The 17,929-nt window shown below is 36.5% G+C and overlaps 1 protein-coding gene across 4 annotated transcripts in view; it reads left to right on the top strand.

Annotated features, from left to right (window-relative positions):
* LOC100893476 (neogenin) overlaps positions 1-17,929 on the top strand; it is a 94,302-nt gene that overhangs the window by 62,870 nt on the left and 13,503 nt on the right. For all 4 annotated transcript variants that reach the window (XM_030997033.1, XM_030997030.1, XM_030997031.1 and 1 more), the window contains exons 13-25: positions 710-907; positions 8,193-8,261; positions 9,380-9,503; positions 9,854-10,029; positions 10,977-11,111; positions 12,016-12,189; positions 12,695-12,765; positions 13,486-13,714; positions 14,309-14,379; positions 15,220-15,343; positions 15,744-15,857; positions 16,366-16,581; positions 17,163-17,357. In XM_030997033.1, coding sequence (XP_030852893.1) covers positions 710-907; positions 8,193-8,261; positions 9,380-9,503; positions 9,854-10,029; positions 10,977-11,111; positions 12,016-12,189; positions 12,695-12,765; positions 13,486-13,714; positions 14,309-14,379; positions 15,220-15,343; positions 15,744-15,857; positions 16,366-16,581; positions 17,163-17,357 — 1,896 coding nt within the window. The remainder of the gene's footprint in view (positions 1-709; positions 908-8,192; positions 8,262-9,379; positions 9,504-9,853; positions 10,030-10,976; positions 11,112-12,015; positions 12,190-12,694; positions 12,766-13,485; positions 13,715-14,308; positions 14,380-15,219; positions 15,344-15,743; positions 15,858-16,365; positions 16,582-17,162; positions 17,358-17,929) is intronic.

Below are 17,929 nucleotides of genomic sequence, written 5' to 3'. Positions count from 1 at the left end.
CCCCAATGCAGGTCAATTTTACCCCATCCAGCCCATGCACCAAACTTTGTCATTAGGAATTTGTATGACTGGAAATTGTTGTCATTTTTTGATGTTTTGTAATGTCCAGTCATACTACTTCCGACTGACAAAAGTTTGGTGCATGGACTAAATGCGGTCAAATTGACCCAAGTTTGGGGGCTCTGGGGGCTAAACTGGACAGCTATGGTCAGACTGACAACCTTTTGTCAATGAGTTAGATGGTCTAATTAACTTTAAGGGGTCAAATCTTACAATTCTTTTTTGGCACAGAACAATTTACAGTACCAGTACATGTTCTGTAATCAGTCCAAGTTTTGAGGGAATCTCTGTTATAAAGAATTTTGTTTAACGTTTGCAGATATAGATGTCATTCAACCTTACAAAATTTTGTGCAAGCACAGATATACTGAAGTTTGCTCCTGGTCAATATCTAACAGTAGCAAAATTCCTTAACTTGGACCCAACACTATACCTGATCTTAACGCCAATCCTAGCCCAAATCCACCCCTAAAGCTAACTTTAAAACCCAATCGCTATCCATGCCTTAACGCTATTGATTTGGGGTGGTTGAGGAAAAATAAAAAAATCCCTTTTTTGGGGTTTTAGTTCTCACTACCACTTCTGAGTATACAAGCACTAGTGATGTTTTGAACAGTAGTGTTATCCTGTGACTTATTCTTTCTTGCAGTTGAGCCCACCGTGACACCACTCCCCAACATGACCCTCCAAGCCGGTCAACAGCTGACCGTTGCCTGCCAGGCCAGTGGTCATCCAGACCCTTCCTACACCTGGCTGAGCGGTCAAGACACCTTGCGGTCCAGGGGTAGGGTGGCGGTGACCGATATAGGGGTTCTGACCATCGGAGAACTGAGCAAAATTGACCAAGGTGAGTGACTACTCCTTTTTCTTTTTTTTTAAATTTCCATTCACATACATGTAATTATGATGATAGCAACATTTCTAATATGTGCCCATTTTCCTAGGAAATTCTGAAGGAAACCTAACAAAATTTGTTAGCTAGATCCTCGGTACAGACTAATCTTGCACTGGAAACGGTTAAATAATCTTGAAGCCTTTAGTATTTATCTAAATGATATTGAATACAATATGGCTTATTTGTGTGGCATATGAAGAACTTTAAAACATAATGGCAAATTAACAAGACATTGGATTGTTGGAATTTTTTTTTTTTTTTTTTTTTTTTTAAATCATTTTCATTCAACATATTTATAGTGGATATATCGTCTCAAATTCTTTAAGGCTTAGGATTCAAAGGATAAGGTGATGCTTGTTCCTTGTTAATAATTGATAATTCTAGATCAAGATTCAGATGATATATATATATATATTATATGTTTATAAAGCAAAGTGTTGGATATGCCATGTTTTTACTTTAAAGTCAGTTGATATCATGCATGGTTTCAAACTTCAACTAATCTCTACAAAAATATTCAGAATAAATGTCAGTGAGTGATTTCTTTATGAAGTGTTTCCACTGTCAGAAACACTTCTTTTTCAACAGGAGGCACATGTGTCATGCTTACAATGTTATTTAGTAGCAGACTTCATAATTAATGCACATTTGTGATAATAATCGAAGCCTTGGTATCCACACTCCTTATTGATGTGTTCAAAGAAGATCATGTAATCTAATACAAACCAATTCACAACACACCCTACCCCCAGTGTAGTCCCACCGTATCGGTTTTCATGTCGGGGGTTGTTTGCGATACAAATTTGCGACATTCCGACGCCTGCAAATTAATGCAGAGGAAATGTTTGAGTTCTGATGTTTGATCATTTGACAGGAAGGCATGGGAATGAGTGATCATGGCAACGTGAAAAAAAAAAGATATATTAGAATGTCTTATTTTGCCGAGGAAGGATTGAGCGGGATCACTTTTGGTTTCAAGTGTCATGCCTTAAAAGTGCTGGAAAGAGAGAGGTGTTGTTTTCCGTACCTCATTTGATGTTATATTTCATTCAATGTTATATAACCTTTATATATAGAGTGATGGAGGTTACTTATTCCAGTCCGTGAAAATTTACAATATTTAATATGTTTTTCTTGGGTAGAACATATTGATGAGAGGGAAGGGAGAGATAGATAGACAGAAGTAAGATAAAAGATAAAATATTGGATCCTTTCCTAAATTTTTCAATGCCTAGATACACTGATTAATTTATGTATTGTATGTAGAAGGAGAGGGGAAAAGTGAGAAAATTAAGAGGGGAAGAGAGAGAGAGAGATAGAGAGAGAGAGAGAGAGAGAGCACAATACTGAAATGGAGGAATAAGGGAGAGAAATATGAAAATAGTGAGTGAAAGAGAGTAATATAACCAGCATGTACATACATGAGAGAAGAAAAAAGAAGAGAAAAAATAGATTGGGAAAGAGATAGAGAAACAGATAGATAGATAGATAGAGGAAAGGGTAAAAAATACTGCAAAAATATTTCATGTACTGTACATTGTTTAGATAGAACAACAGGTGAAAAGGATACATATTCATCAAAACCACAAAAATATACAACACAATTACTGAGACACCTCGTGCAAATTGGTTAAGAAGGAAAGTACTCAGGGACACATAACGCACAAGTTTTGGCACGAGACTGAGTTGAAACCAAGTTCATTGAATTACTCATTCATGTAAACTTCCTATAAACTCATGTCTTACTAAATGTTGCAGGATCTAATCAGAGATAAACAGGTTGAAACTTCCTCCACGTACAGTTATTCTTCAAATATTTTACTCCTAATTTCCCTGGTGCTTTGAAAACATGTTAATCACGGTAGGATTATTTTTAGTTCTCTTTTTTTTTTTAAAGAAAGAATTTGACATGAAGTTGATTGATTTCTTCGCTTCAAGTGTCGGAAGGATATGTCATTAAAGAGCTAGCATATTTTTGATGAGGTATACATTTCTTATTAGTGGCATTTTAAAAAGAATTTAATTTTACCTTTGGGGATTGGGGAATGCTCTAATGACAGAGCAAGAAAGAGCAAGAAAACATAGATTTTGTCAACTTAAAAAATCATCGCTTTATTCTAACTTGTATGGAGAACTTTAGGGAAAGGGTGTAAGAGTTGTTTGATTCAGAATTAGGAGAGAAGTGAAGATAATTCTAATGTACCCAGCAGTGATTCAATATTTGCTTTTATAGATGACATTTGCTCTTGGCTAGGGTTGCAATTAGGCTCTATGTCAGGGCTTTGTCTTATTAAGAGTTGCTATTAATCACAACTTATTTGCAATTGATATCAATCACAATTGTGTACATAAGAGATTAGAAACTATAAATTTGCGATTGATTAAAGGAATTGCAATTGAACCAAATCAATCACAACTCTTTATAAGACGGCCCAAGTTTAGGGTTAGCATCGGTTCAAGGTTATATTCAAACAATTGACCAAGGTAAGAATGAGACCACGGACCAGTTTTCACTGGTGCATGTGTCTACCAGCAACCCAAATTATTATCCCTTGTTCATTTGTTTTGAGAACAGTTCTTCTAGCCGAAGACAAAAGCAGCTGCATCAACGTATTTCTGCGGGGAGCGTAACACTAGATTTCCCTTGGTGGCTATAACAGCTAAGAATAGGCTGTGAATGTTGGCAGCTACTAACAGATCTGACTGCTAGGTCAGTAACTTTTGAGTTCAATGGTTGGTTGTTGTTTTTTATTTGGAAGTCAGTGACTCTTTGACTGCAGTGGGAATTTATATTTCACAAAACTTGGTTATTCATATATTTACATGTATAGGTAGTTCAGCGAAAAGACATGTCCGGAATACAAAATGCATAATTGTTGAAAATCTTAATTTTATCACATTAGCGATGGTACCATATTGTTAGGATGTGGAGCTGGTAATACATGTACTATCTCCATTGGGCTTTATGTTATCTAGACTTTCATTGAGATATGTCAAAACAGAACTTTTGATTAACAAAAATTAACTAAATATTATGCCTTTTGCATTCCAGACGCATCTTTAAATGCCACTACATTTTGTTATAACGCTACCTTACGACTGATGTTATTGTTTAGATGGCAATCTTCATTCTGTTACTTATATTGTATCTAGATGCACCTCTGTATTTGGGTTGTGATCAATTTCTCATGCAATTATACTGCTGTGACTGATTGTTTAAAGAAATATTGCCATAATTGATGATTTATTATGGTTACTCTTTTTGTTTTTACTTTAAATGATTCTTTAGAAACTTGTGATTAATTGGTTCTATAAACCACTTGATACAACCACTGATGTATGTGTAGCATGTTGTTTATTGAAGCCAAGTATATACCATGAGTGCCGTGATTTGAACACATTTATTGCAACTGCTGTGATCGGATATTTATTGCAGTCATTTCAGCTGCTTTGATTGGTATGTAAAAAAAGTGATTTTGGTACACCTCGTTTGATTGGTTGGGTATTGAAGTCAGTTATTTTGTATTTTGTATCTGCTGTGACTGATCAGATGAATATTAATCTTGACTGCTCTGATAAGCTGTTGAAAATCAGATGAATACTCATTGCTTCTTTGATTTCAAATAATGTTAACAGTGATTTTTGTTGCCTTATGAATTACAGGTGAACGAACCATTAAAACAAAATTGATTTTCAGGCATTTATAAATAGCCATTAAGTAAAACAACATTTATATCAAATGCAGCAACTATTTAACCAGAAAGTGTTCACAATTAAGAAATGTGGCACAGCTAGTTGAACAAAACCATTAACCAGCTTTTGCAGAAAGTCTGCCATACTGTACATACATGTACATGTACTTGTATGTATCTTAATTTAATCTGAACTTTTTTTCAACTCTAACTTCTAAATTTTACAAAATCTTAATTTCCACTCTTATATTCATGGGTTGATGTAGGCCATTCCACAACCTACTGTACCTTCTGAGATTAAAAATACTTTCTAGCTGTGAAACTGAAAGAAATCATTAAAAGTTCAAATGGTTAACCCCTGAAGAAAATTCAGTCAGTCGTCAACGTGCCCAGAGCCATTAGGTGTAGTCCTTTACCAAGGAGTATATAACACTGATAAGAGTATAGGACAGCTAGAACAAGGGAAAGACCTAGTCACGTCTTAATTGAGTTTCGCCGACCGAGGGTTAATGATCCATGAAAAGCTATCTGAGGGTGTTCTCTCCGCGCCAGGAGTCGGATTGCCGTATCTCCTCACACGAGAAGTAAGATGTGCATGGATTGCAGCTATTGCGAACAAACTTTGACTAAACCAACAAACATGGATTTGATAGTGAGGTCGTATTTCTGCGGTTTTTGTGATTTTTTGATAACCCTGAGCGTGCTCACGGGGACTCAAGAGGTGTTGGGTTGTAGGTGAGCCTGAGTTACGTCAGTTGGCCCTTGTGGATTCTCTTAGGACATTGCACTCTCTTAAAACATATTTGGACTGAAAAGAACAAGTCATTTTTACTTTACGTATCCTACTAGCGGAATCATGATTAGGGTATTCCTGAGCTCTGGCAATGACGTAGAACAAAATCATCATACAATCCAGCAAAATTTGAATTTAATGCTTTCTCTCTCTCTCTCTCACTCTCTCGCCTCTCCTTCTCTGTGTCACTTTCTCTCTCTCTCTCTCTCTCTCTCTCTCTCTATCTCTCTCCCTCTCTCTCTCTCCCTCTCTCTCTATCTCTCTCCCTCTCTCTCTTTCCCCCTCTCTCTCTCTCTCTCTCTCTCCCCTCTCTCTCTTTCCCTCTCTCTCTCTCCCTCTCTCTCTCTTCCCTCCCCTGTCTGTCCCCCTCTTTTTCTTTCTTTTTTTCTCTCTCTCTCTGTGTGAATTTTTCTATCTCTGCTCTTTTAGCTTTGTATTTATCCTTTTTCTTTTACTTTAATAAGAGTTGGAGATATTCATTATGTTGCTCATCTTATTGATGAGAAAGATATTGGTCCGCAGCACCTCTGTTTCTTTTAAAAAAAAAGTTATCTAGCTGTCCCTCCACATTTCAGACTTCCACTTTTTTATGAAATTTGTCATCTCTTGAAATTAATTACCAATTTATTAAAATATGCCTCAGCTTTGTAACAACTTCTACTTGAAATATACAGCATGCATGTACTTGTCCTAATTGTAGAAAGTTGTTATAGGATTCTGTATCTTCAACCACCTAAAAAAGAAATTTGTTCCTGAACGAAAAGAGGGTGAAAGAAAGTACTTTTTTCATCTTAAGGTGTCGTATCAGTTCATAAATCAGTTTCATTCCTGAGGCATTTCTGAGGAAATATTGTGTAATTAGGGTAACACGATCTCAACATGTGTAGGTGTCGAGGCAATAGTCCACTAATTGACATATCTCCTGTATTCCTAGTTAGCGCCATCAGAGCATGAAAGAAGGAAATCGGTGCTAAAATAAGATTTGTCAAAAATAATTACCACACTATGATTAGGAAATATAGCACTTCATTATCAAAAGTTAGATTTACAGCTCTCATTTTTGATAATATCATTCTCCCCCTCATGTCCTCTCTCTTTCTTCACCTCTCTCTCTCTCTCTCTCTTTCTTTCCCTCTCTCTCGTTGTATTTTATATTGCTCTCTCTCACACATTGTGTTTCCTTCATTTTCTTCGCAAAATTATTTTCCATTATTTTACTTTACATATTTGTCTGTTATAAATCTTATTTGTAGTTTATCCTAACTGTATCAACCCTCTCTCTCTCTCTCTCTCTCTCTCTTTCTCTTTCTCTTTTATTCTTTTCTCTCTCTCTCTCTCTCCCTTCTCTTTCTCTCTCTCCCTTCTCTTTCTGTGTCTTTTTGTCCTTTTTTGTTTGACTCACTGTTGTACTTCCATTCAACTTTGATATTCCTGATAGAAAGATTATAAGAGATGGAATCTACTGATAATTTCTTTTACGAGCAGTGTACTACTTCTCTCCATAAAACTAATTGATATGTTCATTCTGGTTCCCATACGGTACATTATTTTGTAACATTTATAATGTACAGTTTCCTTTACATGAAGTTATCATCTCATGTTGGCCTTCTATCAATCTAAATTTAATTTATACGCTAATTATTTTCCTCCTAGCCTTATTTTTAAATAAGGAGACATATACCAATGACTTTCTCACACCTCAATGCGAACAGGCGGAAACACTTTGCGTTGGCTTGCGAGAGAAAATAAACGATGTTACTTCAACATGTACTTCAAGGTTTTTTTATGACAAATCAGTGGAAACTGTTAATTATCCCACAGCTACGTGCACAGTTCGAGTCCCCCGTACACATCAGAAGTTACATTTTACTTCCTGCTCTTGATTTGGCTAAGGACGGGGGACTCTGTTTTCCTTGTAAATTAGAGGGCTAATTTGATTAATTTATAGTTGAAAGGTACTATTAGGCTGTCTGTTTACAGACCAACTGTGTGCTATCAGATGTTTGCCAAATGTTTATTGGAAAGACATACATCTAGATAAAAACAGTTTAGATATGTTTTGTGAAAGCTTGCTTTTGCCAAAAAATCTGGGTTTATGTGATTAAATGCCATGCAATGACCTTTAAATGTCCTTTTTTTTATCCAAAGGATTTTGTTTCCTAAGATGTGATGTTGCAGTTGCACTTTACTTCACCTTATGTCTTTAAAATGTATTTTTATTATTAGTAGTATTAAATATTTGGCGTCACCTGTGCTGTGGGTCTCTCCTTCCGGTATAACTGATTGGGTGTGTGCAGGTGGACTACTACACCAGCGTTTCTCCCTACACTTTAAACGAATAGTGCTGTGGGTTTTTGATGTGCAGAGGTGGTGACTCTCCACTAGAAAACAGGGCCTTTATTTAACATCCTATCTGAGGGATGGCAGTTTTTCCACTGTAACATACATGTAGCCTGCGTCTGTGAAACAGGGGAGGGGCACATGAATTAACACACAACACAGGCTTCAGTCATTTGCCTGGGTTGGATTCAAACCCGCAATCTTAGGTTCCACAGACAGACGCTCCACCGACTGAGCCAACTCGCCTCCTCAAAAATAAAAATTATATTCAAATATTTATATTTTCATTCACACGTAAATGACATTGATGTTAATACAATGACATGGATTCATTCTGGCAGTCGTGAAAAATATAAATTAGTGTAAACAGCAATTATGTAAAGTAATCAATTACGTCTTCTTGTTTTTGCAGGATGGTATAGCTGTGTGGCCTCCAATGGTGTCGGCAATGGCAGGGAATCATTCTACCTTACTATCATTGGTAAGACAAAAGGCTGACTGTTACTTTTTTTTATATTCCTGCTTTTACCAGCAAATTATATATTGACTGAATGATTTTATATATTCTATTATAAAAATGTTTAAAATGTGTATATATTGGGTGAAGAGATGTATGTAAGGTATGTTTTGTTTTGGATGGAGAGATTGTGTAATTAATTCAAAGTTGTGGGTATTACTATTGACACCGTTGCATAGCAAACATTGCCCTAATAGTGTGAGACCTATCATCTGTTTTACATGGTAAACTGTACTTTTCTTATATGCATAATATACATGCAAAGGTTGTTCTCATGGAACATATTTACAGCCAAATCACCAATGAAATCAATAACTTAACTCCCAAATTTTACCTTTGATTTTGGATTTTGGATTTTTTTTTTAAATTTTAATTAAAAAAAAAAAACTTCTTTGATGTTACTTTTGACACAGAAGTGGTTAAAGATACTTTGTCCCTTTTGCAGCCAACATCAAATGGAATGGAACATTAGCAGGAATTATGAATATGTCACGTATGTCCTATCTGTGAAATTTAAACGGTCGCAGTGTCCTAATATTCAAATTATGCAAGGAAACCCGTTTACCTGCTAGACTTCACTGTCAGTCACTATTGAGTGACTGACTTGCATTTTTTTTTCTTCGTTAATAACATACATGTACATAAAATGAGCTGTAAAGGGTACATGAGCATGTATCTACATCAATAACCCACTTCTTGTAATGGCCAAAATTAAACTGATTGAATCTTTGCGCAGCACAAAACGTACGACCGTTCGGTACAATGTTCTGAAAATCAGACTATTACTTAATGACTTGGTTCAAAAACTAATAGTCATTTTTTTCCCACTTAAAGACATTTTCAAGCCCCCTTTTTTTTTAGGGAAGTTCTAAATTAGTATTATCTTTTAAATGCTGTTGGATAACCTTTTCATTTTTGGGCCTGTAAATGGGACATAGTACCTATTCATGAGCCATCATAATATGCACTGAAAATTTCGCTTCAATACAATTTGCTTAAACATACTATGTCAAGTTTGTCAATATTGAGAAATGAATATAGATTGGTTTCTAACAATGGAATGTCAACCTCCTCTCCACTAGGTGTTCCTGGTGAGCCTGCTATCTTGGAAGCTTATCCTCTGTCTGCCACTATGGTGTACATGGTCTGGATTGCTGGGGGAGATGTTGCTGATACAACTCACTTTCAGATTCAGTATAGGCTGAGGTAGGTTTATAATCAAGCTAGTTGAAGAAATGTTTTGGTGTGTTTCTTAGGGAAATTGTTACAAGAAGATTTAGAGAGTCTGCCAATGATGTTTTTTTCCACTTCATGCTAAACATACTGTACAAGTACAAACAATTTTAATAAAAAGTAAAATGCATTTGTTAAATGTTGTAATCATCTTATGATTCAACATGATACAAACTCAAGAAAGACATTGCTTTAGGTATGCTGAATAATTGCGAAGCCCAGCAAATTCAAATTATTGCATTAAAAAAAATGTAATGTAAAGAACTGTATGTGTCGTATTGTAGACTTAAATACAGCCTTTTTATTCATCCTTCCTCACACAGCACCTCACCAACTTGGCTGACCTATGTGGATAATCTGGAAGCCATGCCTGGTAACCAAACCTACACGCTTCGCAGCCTGGATGAGAACAAGGAGTATCAACTGAGGGTGGTGGCAAAGAACGCCGTCGGTCAGATGCCAAGTACCCTGAATGTCGTCACCACACCTTCTGTTACAGGTAGGGTATACAGTCAAACCTGGGGGGCGTTTTACAAAACTTGTCATCAGTAAAAATGACAGTTTTGTGTTATAAGCTACTGAAATCCTTGCTTCTGATTGGTTATCAGCAGATTTGTCACTGATTTATGTCATTTGTCATTGAGAAAAAAGGCTTTGTGAAATGGGTCCCTTGTTTGGCGACCCCCTGTCTACAAAGACCATGCACCTGTCTACAAAGACAACATTTTTTGTTTCCCTTGAAAATGGTTTCTCATTGAAACACATACTAACGGAGCCTGTACATGAAGGACACCTGTCTATAAAGACCACTTTTCTTGTCTCCTTTGGCTGGTCTTTATAAACAGGTTTCTCTGTATCTGCTCTATGAGAATGACATTTTGAAGAGCTTGTGTGATTTTCAGATGTTTCTTTTTTTAATGAATTTAATTTATATACATATTATTTAAAATAAATGTAGTACTTTTCCATGTCACAGATGAGTCCAGGGCCCAGGTTCATAAAACTTGTTGTCAATAACAAATGCTAATTTTCTATGACATATTTGCTCTCAGCCAATTAAATGCCACGATTTCAGTAGCTTAAAACAGTTATTGTAACTTGTTATTGATTACATGATTTGTGAAACTGGGTCCAGGGGTCTTGGAACAGGACCACTCTACATCTCCAGTAGATGTGGACTTAGTATCAATATTTAATCGTTTTGTTTGATTTTATTTTTCTCTCTCTCTCTTTCTCCCTCTCTCTCCCTCTCTCTCTCTCTCTCTCTCTCTATCCCTCTCACCATCTCCCTCTCTTTCTCTCTCCCCTCCCTCTCGCCCCTCCCTCCCTCCTTTCTCTCTCTCCCCTCTCTCTCTCTCTCTCTCCCCCTCTATCTCCTCTCTCTCCCTCCCTGCCCCTCCTTCTCTCCCTCCCTCCCTCTCTCTTCTTCGCTCTCTCCATCCTCAGGTCCATCATCTCCTAGGAATTTCCGTGTGACGTCATGGAACGGGACATCAATCAGCCTCATCTGGGAAGTCCCGGCTGATAGGAACGCACCCATCGAGATCTACACGGTGGAGTACCACAAGACCAACACTACTGGTGAGTTTCCTCAGCAATAAAAATAAAATAATAAATGTTGACAAAATTGTAGATTTATTAAAGCAAGACTGCACTAGTTGTAGCTACTTGCGCCCTCTATATAGCCAGCAATGCCTAAGCGGTACCTGTTGATCTCTCATAGTTCCCCTTTTTCTTATATCAATTGAGAGCTGATTTAATGAAATAACCACCTGCCAGTGACCACACAGGGAGGTCTAATTTCTTCTGGCCAAACAAGTGTCACATAGGCTTTAAAGCTCACGTACAGTTTCAATGGCTATGATATATTATACAAATAATGAATGGTTATGAGTTCAATAGTGCGAATATTTTCATGAGTTGAAAGATTAACATTCTATTCAACGAGGCGTCAGCCGAGTTGAATAGAATTAATGTTAATCTTTCAACGAATGAAAATATTCGCACCATTGAACGAATGAAAAACATTCATTATTTGTTTTATACAACATCGAAGAAGATCTAATAGAACGTTAATCAAAAAATTATGCTTTACTCCTTATATTAAAGATAAATTCAAGTTGGATTCAAGCCTTCTCGATTACATTCAGATTGCCTTCGCGTCAGATACACGCAGTGATACGCGCGCGCACGGCAGAGAGGTACGCAGTCTGCATATAACCAAAAATGCACGGCGCATATAACCAAAAATGCACGACCGTTCAATATACCATCTATTGAATATCATGTGACCAACAATCCTCCAATCAAATGACAGGGATCCACGTAGGTGTTGTATAAAATGATATATAAATACAATATAATAATATATAATAATGGATATGTTATTCCTAGAGGTCAAGAAATTTTTAATCCTTCTTGTATTATTAATTATAAATAATATTCTTTTGTTCATAATATCTTTTTGTTATCACCTCTGTCTCAGATTTCATGATCAAAGAGATCCCAGGCAGCGGTCAAGCCACCATTACAGCCATGGTAGGTGGCCTGAGACCACTGACCAGCTATCAACTAAGGGTCAGCGCTACGACGCTACACAAAGGAGAGAGACAGCTTGGTAATCACACAGACTATGTGGAGCAGACCACTGGCACAGCAGGTAGGAGAAAACTTCAATTTGTTATTTGATTAGATTTTGATTTATTGGTTTCTGCATCTTTTTTTTTTCATCATATATTTTCATGAACATAATATGGTTTGATGCAATATTTCAAGTGTATATAATTTTATACAGATAATATACGAAATTAAACAAATATATTGAATGCATAATTAACATACATTAGATGCAGGAAGGCTGCAGAATAAGCTAAGTAGCTTGACGTGCCCGCAGCTCTCAACTTAGATACAACAATAAAAATAAAAATAAAAAAGCAGTAGAGTGACTTGCAGAGAAGAAAAGGAAAGGGGAGAGAAGGAGCATTGGTTTCTGTTATTACAATAAATCTAATACATGTAGCTAGAATACCAGGAGAGTCCTCACAAACTCTTTCTGTTGGCGCAGAATAGAGTCGTTGAGCTGAATATATACGAGGCTTCTAGCATTCATTCACCTTTCATTTCACTTTCATTTTTTCTTCTTTTTTTAATCTATTCTTTGACAGCGCCTGACGGAGCCCCTACCAACCTGACCGTTGAGGCTTCATCCTCGACATCGATCAGTGCATCATGGGAAGTAAGTACATATCATTTTTTTTACAATTAGCAAAATGTTTTCCTTTTTCCTCTGCCTGTGTGAATAAATCATTGAACATGACCTTTTTTGACAACCAGCTAGCTCCAGTACAAACTCCTTGTACATTTAAATGCTTTATTCCAATGCACATACTCATGCCACACTGTTTATATCCATAGTCTCGTGACCATGGGTACTATCAAGAAACTATAACCCATCGACCACTGAATTTTATCATTCCCCATAAAAAATAATACATGAACTACCCAGTTCTAGAAGGGAGTGGGTTAACAGATTTAAGTGTAAAAGGTAAAAAAAGGACATTTGTTTTAAACACAGCATAAGTGATAATCCAAGATTTAGGACAGCTTTGATCTTGATATTGATCTTAAAGTGTATTAAAAGAATATACATGTATACCTGTAAAGAGGACTGAAAGCTTCCCTGTATAAACAAGGAGAGAGATTACTTTTCGATGTTTAAAGAGTGCATAAAGTCAATCTGCATGTACCCTGTTCCAATTTTCACTGCGACAAGCTATAATGCCCGCTAGAGGAGTGGAGAATGTTGCATTGTACATGTAAGTGCGGAATCATAATGGAATCCAGTGACCAGGATATTAACATTTTGTTAAGTACTTTAAATACATCTGGAAAGGTGCATTATAAAAGAAACAGTTATTTTTAGAAATGTTATTATTATCTCTCTCAAAATTTTCAGCCTATTCCTGAACTCTACCAAAATGGCGCTATCACAGGCTACACGATCATGTATAGAATATCTGGCAGTTTGCAGAACTTTACTGTGAAGGAGGTCACAGGTGCAGCAAACTCTGACCTCTTGACTGGCCTTTCACCTTGGACGACCTATGAGGTCAAAGTTCAGGGGGTCAATCGAGACGGCACAGGCCCTGCCAGCGAGAATGCTGTGGCAAAAACCTTAGCTGATGGTGAGTTGACAAATCATTTCTGAGTCAGATTCTGAAAAGTCCAATATATATGTATTTGGTCTTTTGCTGTCCCATACCTAACCAAGAGTAAAAGAAATATAAACAAATTTCCAAGTTATTTGCAGGCCTGATAATTACAAGATTTTTTTTTTCTTCCTGATTTCATCCTTCTTTTCTATATCCTTATTTTTCCCCAATTTTCTTTCTCAAAAGGGGGGAATGTTGTTTGATGCCATTTTTCCCCCGAATCCTCTTTTTTTTTTAGTGCTCACTATCACCACTGTATTTGGTCTGCTCCAGGCCATAGTAAAGCTATCAACTTGAAAAAATCACCATATTAATTCAAATTTTGATGATCATGTTGAAAACATTTGGGACAAAACACATTGTGCTTTCCCTTTCATTATTTCACTTTCTTTGGGGGTCACCAAGGGAAAATAGTACTTGCCGATGAATATTTTATCTAACTCCTACTCGAATTTGGACCTACTTCAATGTTTAAACTCTCTAAACTCACATGTACTTTCTAAAATGAGACTCTCTATTTGTTTTGGAATATAAGGTAGATAACTTTATTTCACTTCAATCTTTCAGCACCAACTGATGTTCCACAGAATGTAGTATTGTCAACTCTCAACAAAACTTCTATCAGTGTTACATGGGAGGTAAGTTTATATGATCTCATCCGTGATTTATCATAGGGGGATTTTCAGTTGTCACATCTATCCAGCGCAGCTGAATATATTTTGTATAAAAGCTGCGCTATATAAATTTATTATTATTATTATTATGTGCATCCAGATATGCTCTTCTGCATGTCAAGTTATGTTACAGCTCTTTCACAATGACTTTTAACTTTACAGATTATCATAATACTTGCCGCTGTCTGCACTTCATGGTGACCTGCATGTATATTGCTGCAACACAGAAACTAATTTAGCAGCAAAATTCTTTTTTTTTCTGCTGTGGATATAATTATGCACTTTCCTGTGATTAAGACTGTCCATGCAGTTACAAGACTTTTCAGAGCTCCTCTTTATGATTTCATGTGAGATTTCGCTGCATTTTACATTAGTTTATCTGCATGTTCCTGTGCTTCTATAGTCACAGACAAATTCATTGACTAAATAATTTGTGTGGTAGCAGCATTTGGTGCATTTTTCTACTTTTTTATACCGGACAATTCTGCCGGACAATTCTGCCGGACACCCTTAATTGCACGACGAACCTGTAAACTGACAGATGACTCTACTTTGCAAAGTGATTGTGTACTTTTGGGTAGAGCAGTGGTCTCGTAACCGGGAGGTCCCAGGTTCGTAACCAAGTTGTTGCGCTAGTGCCCTTTAGTAAGGCATTAATCCTCATAACCATGTCCCTCAAAGAGGACTTCAAGCCGTTGGTCCCCTAGCTGCAAGCATACACATGCTTTCTTTTAGTAGCATTCAGGTAAAATAAACCACCAAACCAAACATGTAACATATTATCCTTGGTATTCCTATATCTAGCCTGTTCCAGCATCTGGTAGAAACGGTCTTATTGACGGCTATACCGTGTTCTACAAAGCAGATGGTACTCCTAGCTTCATTGAAGACAGTCTAGATCCATCAGAAACTTCACTTATCATTACTGGTAAGAAATATAGAGCCTGGCCTAGCTCTTGTACTTGATTTTCATTTCTAGTATTTCTCTTGTAACACTCTAACAGTGACCTCTTTGTCTGAATCTTTCTAATATGGTTTGCAAAGCAGTGTAAAATGCATATAAAGCTCAATTGAACCATTCTCATTTTTAAATTCCCATACCCTAGACGGTATATTTGTTTAAGTCCAGATCAAGGAAAATGAAAAGTGAAATTAATATGTCATATGAACTACCGGTAGATATAATTTTATATATCTTGAATAACACAGGCCATGCTCTTAAAGAATTAGAATGATGGATACATGTATATATGTTTATTATTAAGAATTAAACAGCATCCTTTGACATTTTGCTTCTGTTTGGTCCCACCTACCCATTTTCATGTCAGATCTGGACATTGCTCAGGTATACCAAGTACAGGTCCTAGCATTCAACATGGTGAATGGAGAGATGAAGATTGGACCTAGATCTGCAGTACAATCTGTGACGACGGGTGATGACCGTAAGTAGGAATTTTCTAGAGGAGATGGAGGGGATTAAACTGTGAAGAATAACACGTAGTATTCATGATACAAATACATATTCATGTATTTGTATTATGATCCCATTCATGATTATTCATGTATTCAGATACTGGGGAAAAGAAAAATTGTTCTATTATGGCCTACATATAGATTGTAGAATACTGACTAATATTAATCCTTTCAATACCACCAAGTTTACAATCGCTTGGCACAAACATAATTCATACACTGTAGGACAATTTTTTATTCATTTTGCCCTTAAGATTTCATTTTTAATATTGATACAAACATTGTCCATATATAATATCTAATTTAAACCCATCTTAGATTAAAAGAAGAAAAACATGCCTCTCTCTTTCTATAACATTTTAGTACAGTGCAAGAAGGGTCAAAGATATCAGTCCTGATGCTGATGATATCAATCTACAATATGTTTCAGTTTAATGCAATTCTTATATTCCTTTTTTCTTTTGGTCATACTCACAGTTCCTGGTCCTATCAATGGGCTAACTGCATACCAGGAACCGACATCCATCAGACTGCGATGGAACCCACCTGTCGTTGCTAATGGCCAGATCCAGGGCTATGCCATCAAGTACATGGCCATGCGACGCAGCGACCTGACCTCGACAACACAGGCCACTCCCACCAATCAGACAACAAGCCCCTCCCCCTTTACTACAGCGTATGAAGGAACTACAGGTGATTTGAGTGTAGCTTTGTAGGAAGTCTCCGTATTTAAAATGTTCTCAATGATATAGTTACATTTTTCTAGGATATAATCATTCTTTAGCCCTTTGAAAAATGCGATCTGTCTGTCTATGCAAAATATGTGCTATGAAAATCATATTGTATGGAAAGGTTAAAACTTTTTGAATGAACGTTTTATGTTTGCATGGGAAAATGATTGTGATGAAATAATGATTCATGGAAAACAATCATTTTGAATGAATGGAAATCTATTTTTATACAATTTCATCTGAAATGCATTTACATTTAGTTGCAAGAATGCAGTTCATAACTATAAAATCAAGTATTAACTTATGCCAAGTTGAAAAAAATAAAGCTAATTCATCAAGAGCTATTGGAAATATTCTTTTTCAATTTATTTTAATTCATTTAATTTCAGGTGCATAGAACTGGAGCAGGAGACAAAATCTGCCCTGTGTAGATATTAGAAATCATGAATAAATTAAGTAATAGATAAAAACATTGATGGATAGATGCATAAATAAAGAAATTACAAAAATAAAATGTTCTCTTTCCCATTTTTTCTATTTTAGTCGCAGGTACACAGAACAGGACTAGAAGGCAGACAGTCAACACCTTTTCAAACGAGACCCATGGCATGATCGAGACCACAGAGACCACGTACACCCTGACTGGTCTCCTTCCAGAGAGTAGGTACTGGGTGGGAATCATCGCCAAGACCAGTGTCGGCTTCTCAACTAACGTCGTCAGTATCTATGTCATTACGGGTGAGAAAGAGGAATCTCTAGGAGTTCACTTTTTATCAGAGAGTAATACTGGTGATGATGATGGTGGTGGTGATGATGATGATGGTGATGATGACGATGATGATGGTGATGGTGATGGTGGTGATGGTGATATTGATGCTGATGACAATGATGATGATGGTAAATTGATGGTGGTGATGGGGATAATGCTGGTGATGATGATGATGATGATGATGGTGATAATGATGATGTCGTCAGTATCTATCACATTACAGGTGAGACAGTTAGCCCAGTCTCCAGGAGTTCACTCTTTATCAGGGAGTAATAATGTTCTCATAGACAAAGATATCAAATTTGTTGATCAATATTCAGAAGTTTGTCAGAGAAATGATGTTTTTTAAGTCAATTTTTATCTTATTAGATATTAATAATCAAATCAACCAAATTGTTTGATTAGGTTTTAAATATTCATACTAATAAATGTACAGGTTGTAAATATCTTTGTTGCCCATCAGTTTTTGTCATACCAGGGCCCCATCTTATAAAGAGTTGCGATTGATTTGAATCAATCAGAAGTTCTCCAGTCAAACGCA

Source organism: Strongylocentrotus purpuratus, unplaced genomic scaffold (assembly GCF_000002235.5).
Source record: "Strongylocentrotus purpuratus isolate Spur 01 unplaced genomic scaffold, Spur_5.0 spur5_scaffold_4, whole genome shotgun sequence".
In the NCBI taxonomy this organism is placed as follows: domain Eukaryota; kingdom Metazoa; phylum Echinodermata; class Echinoidea; order Camarodonta; family Strongylocentrotidae; genus Strongylocentrotus; species Strongylocentrotus purpuratus.
The sequence above is the reverse complement of the archived record's forward strand: the minus strand, read 5'-3'. Positions and strand labels throughout refer to the sequence as shown.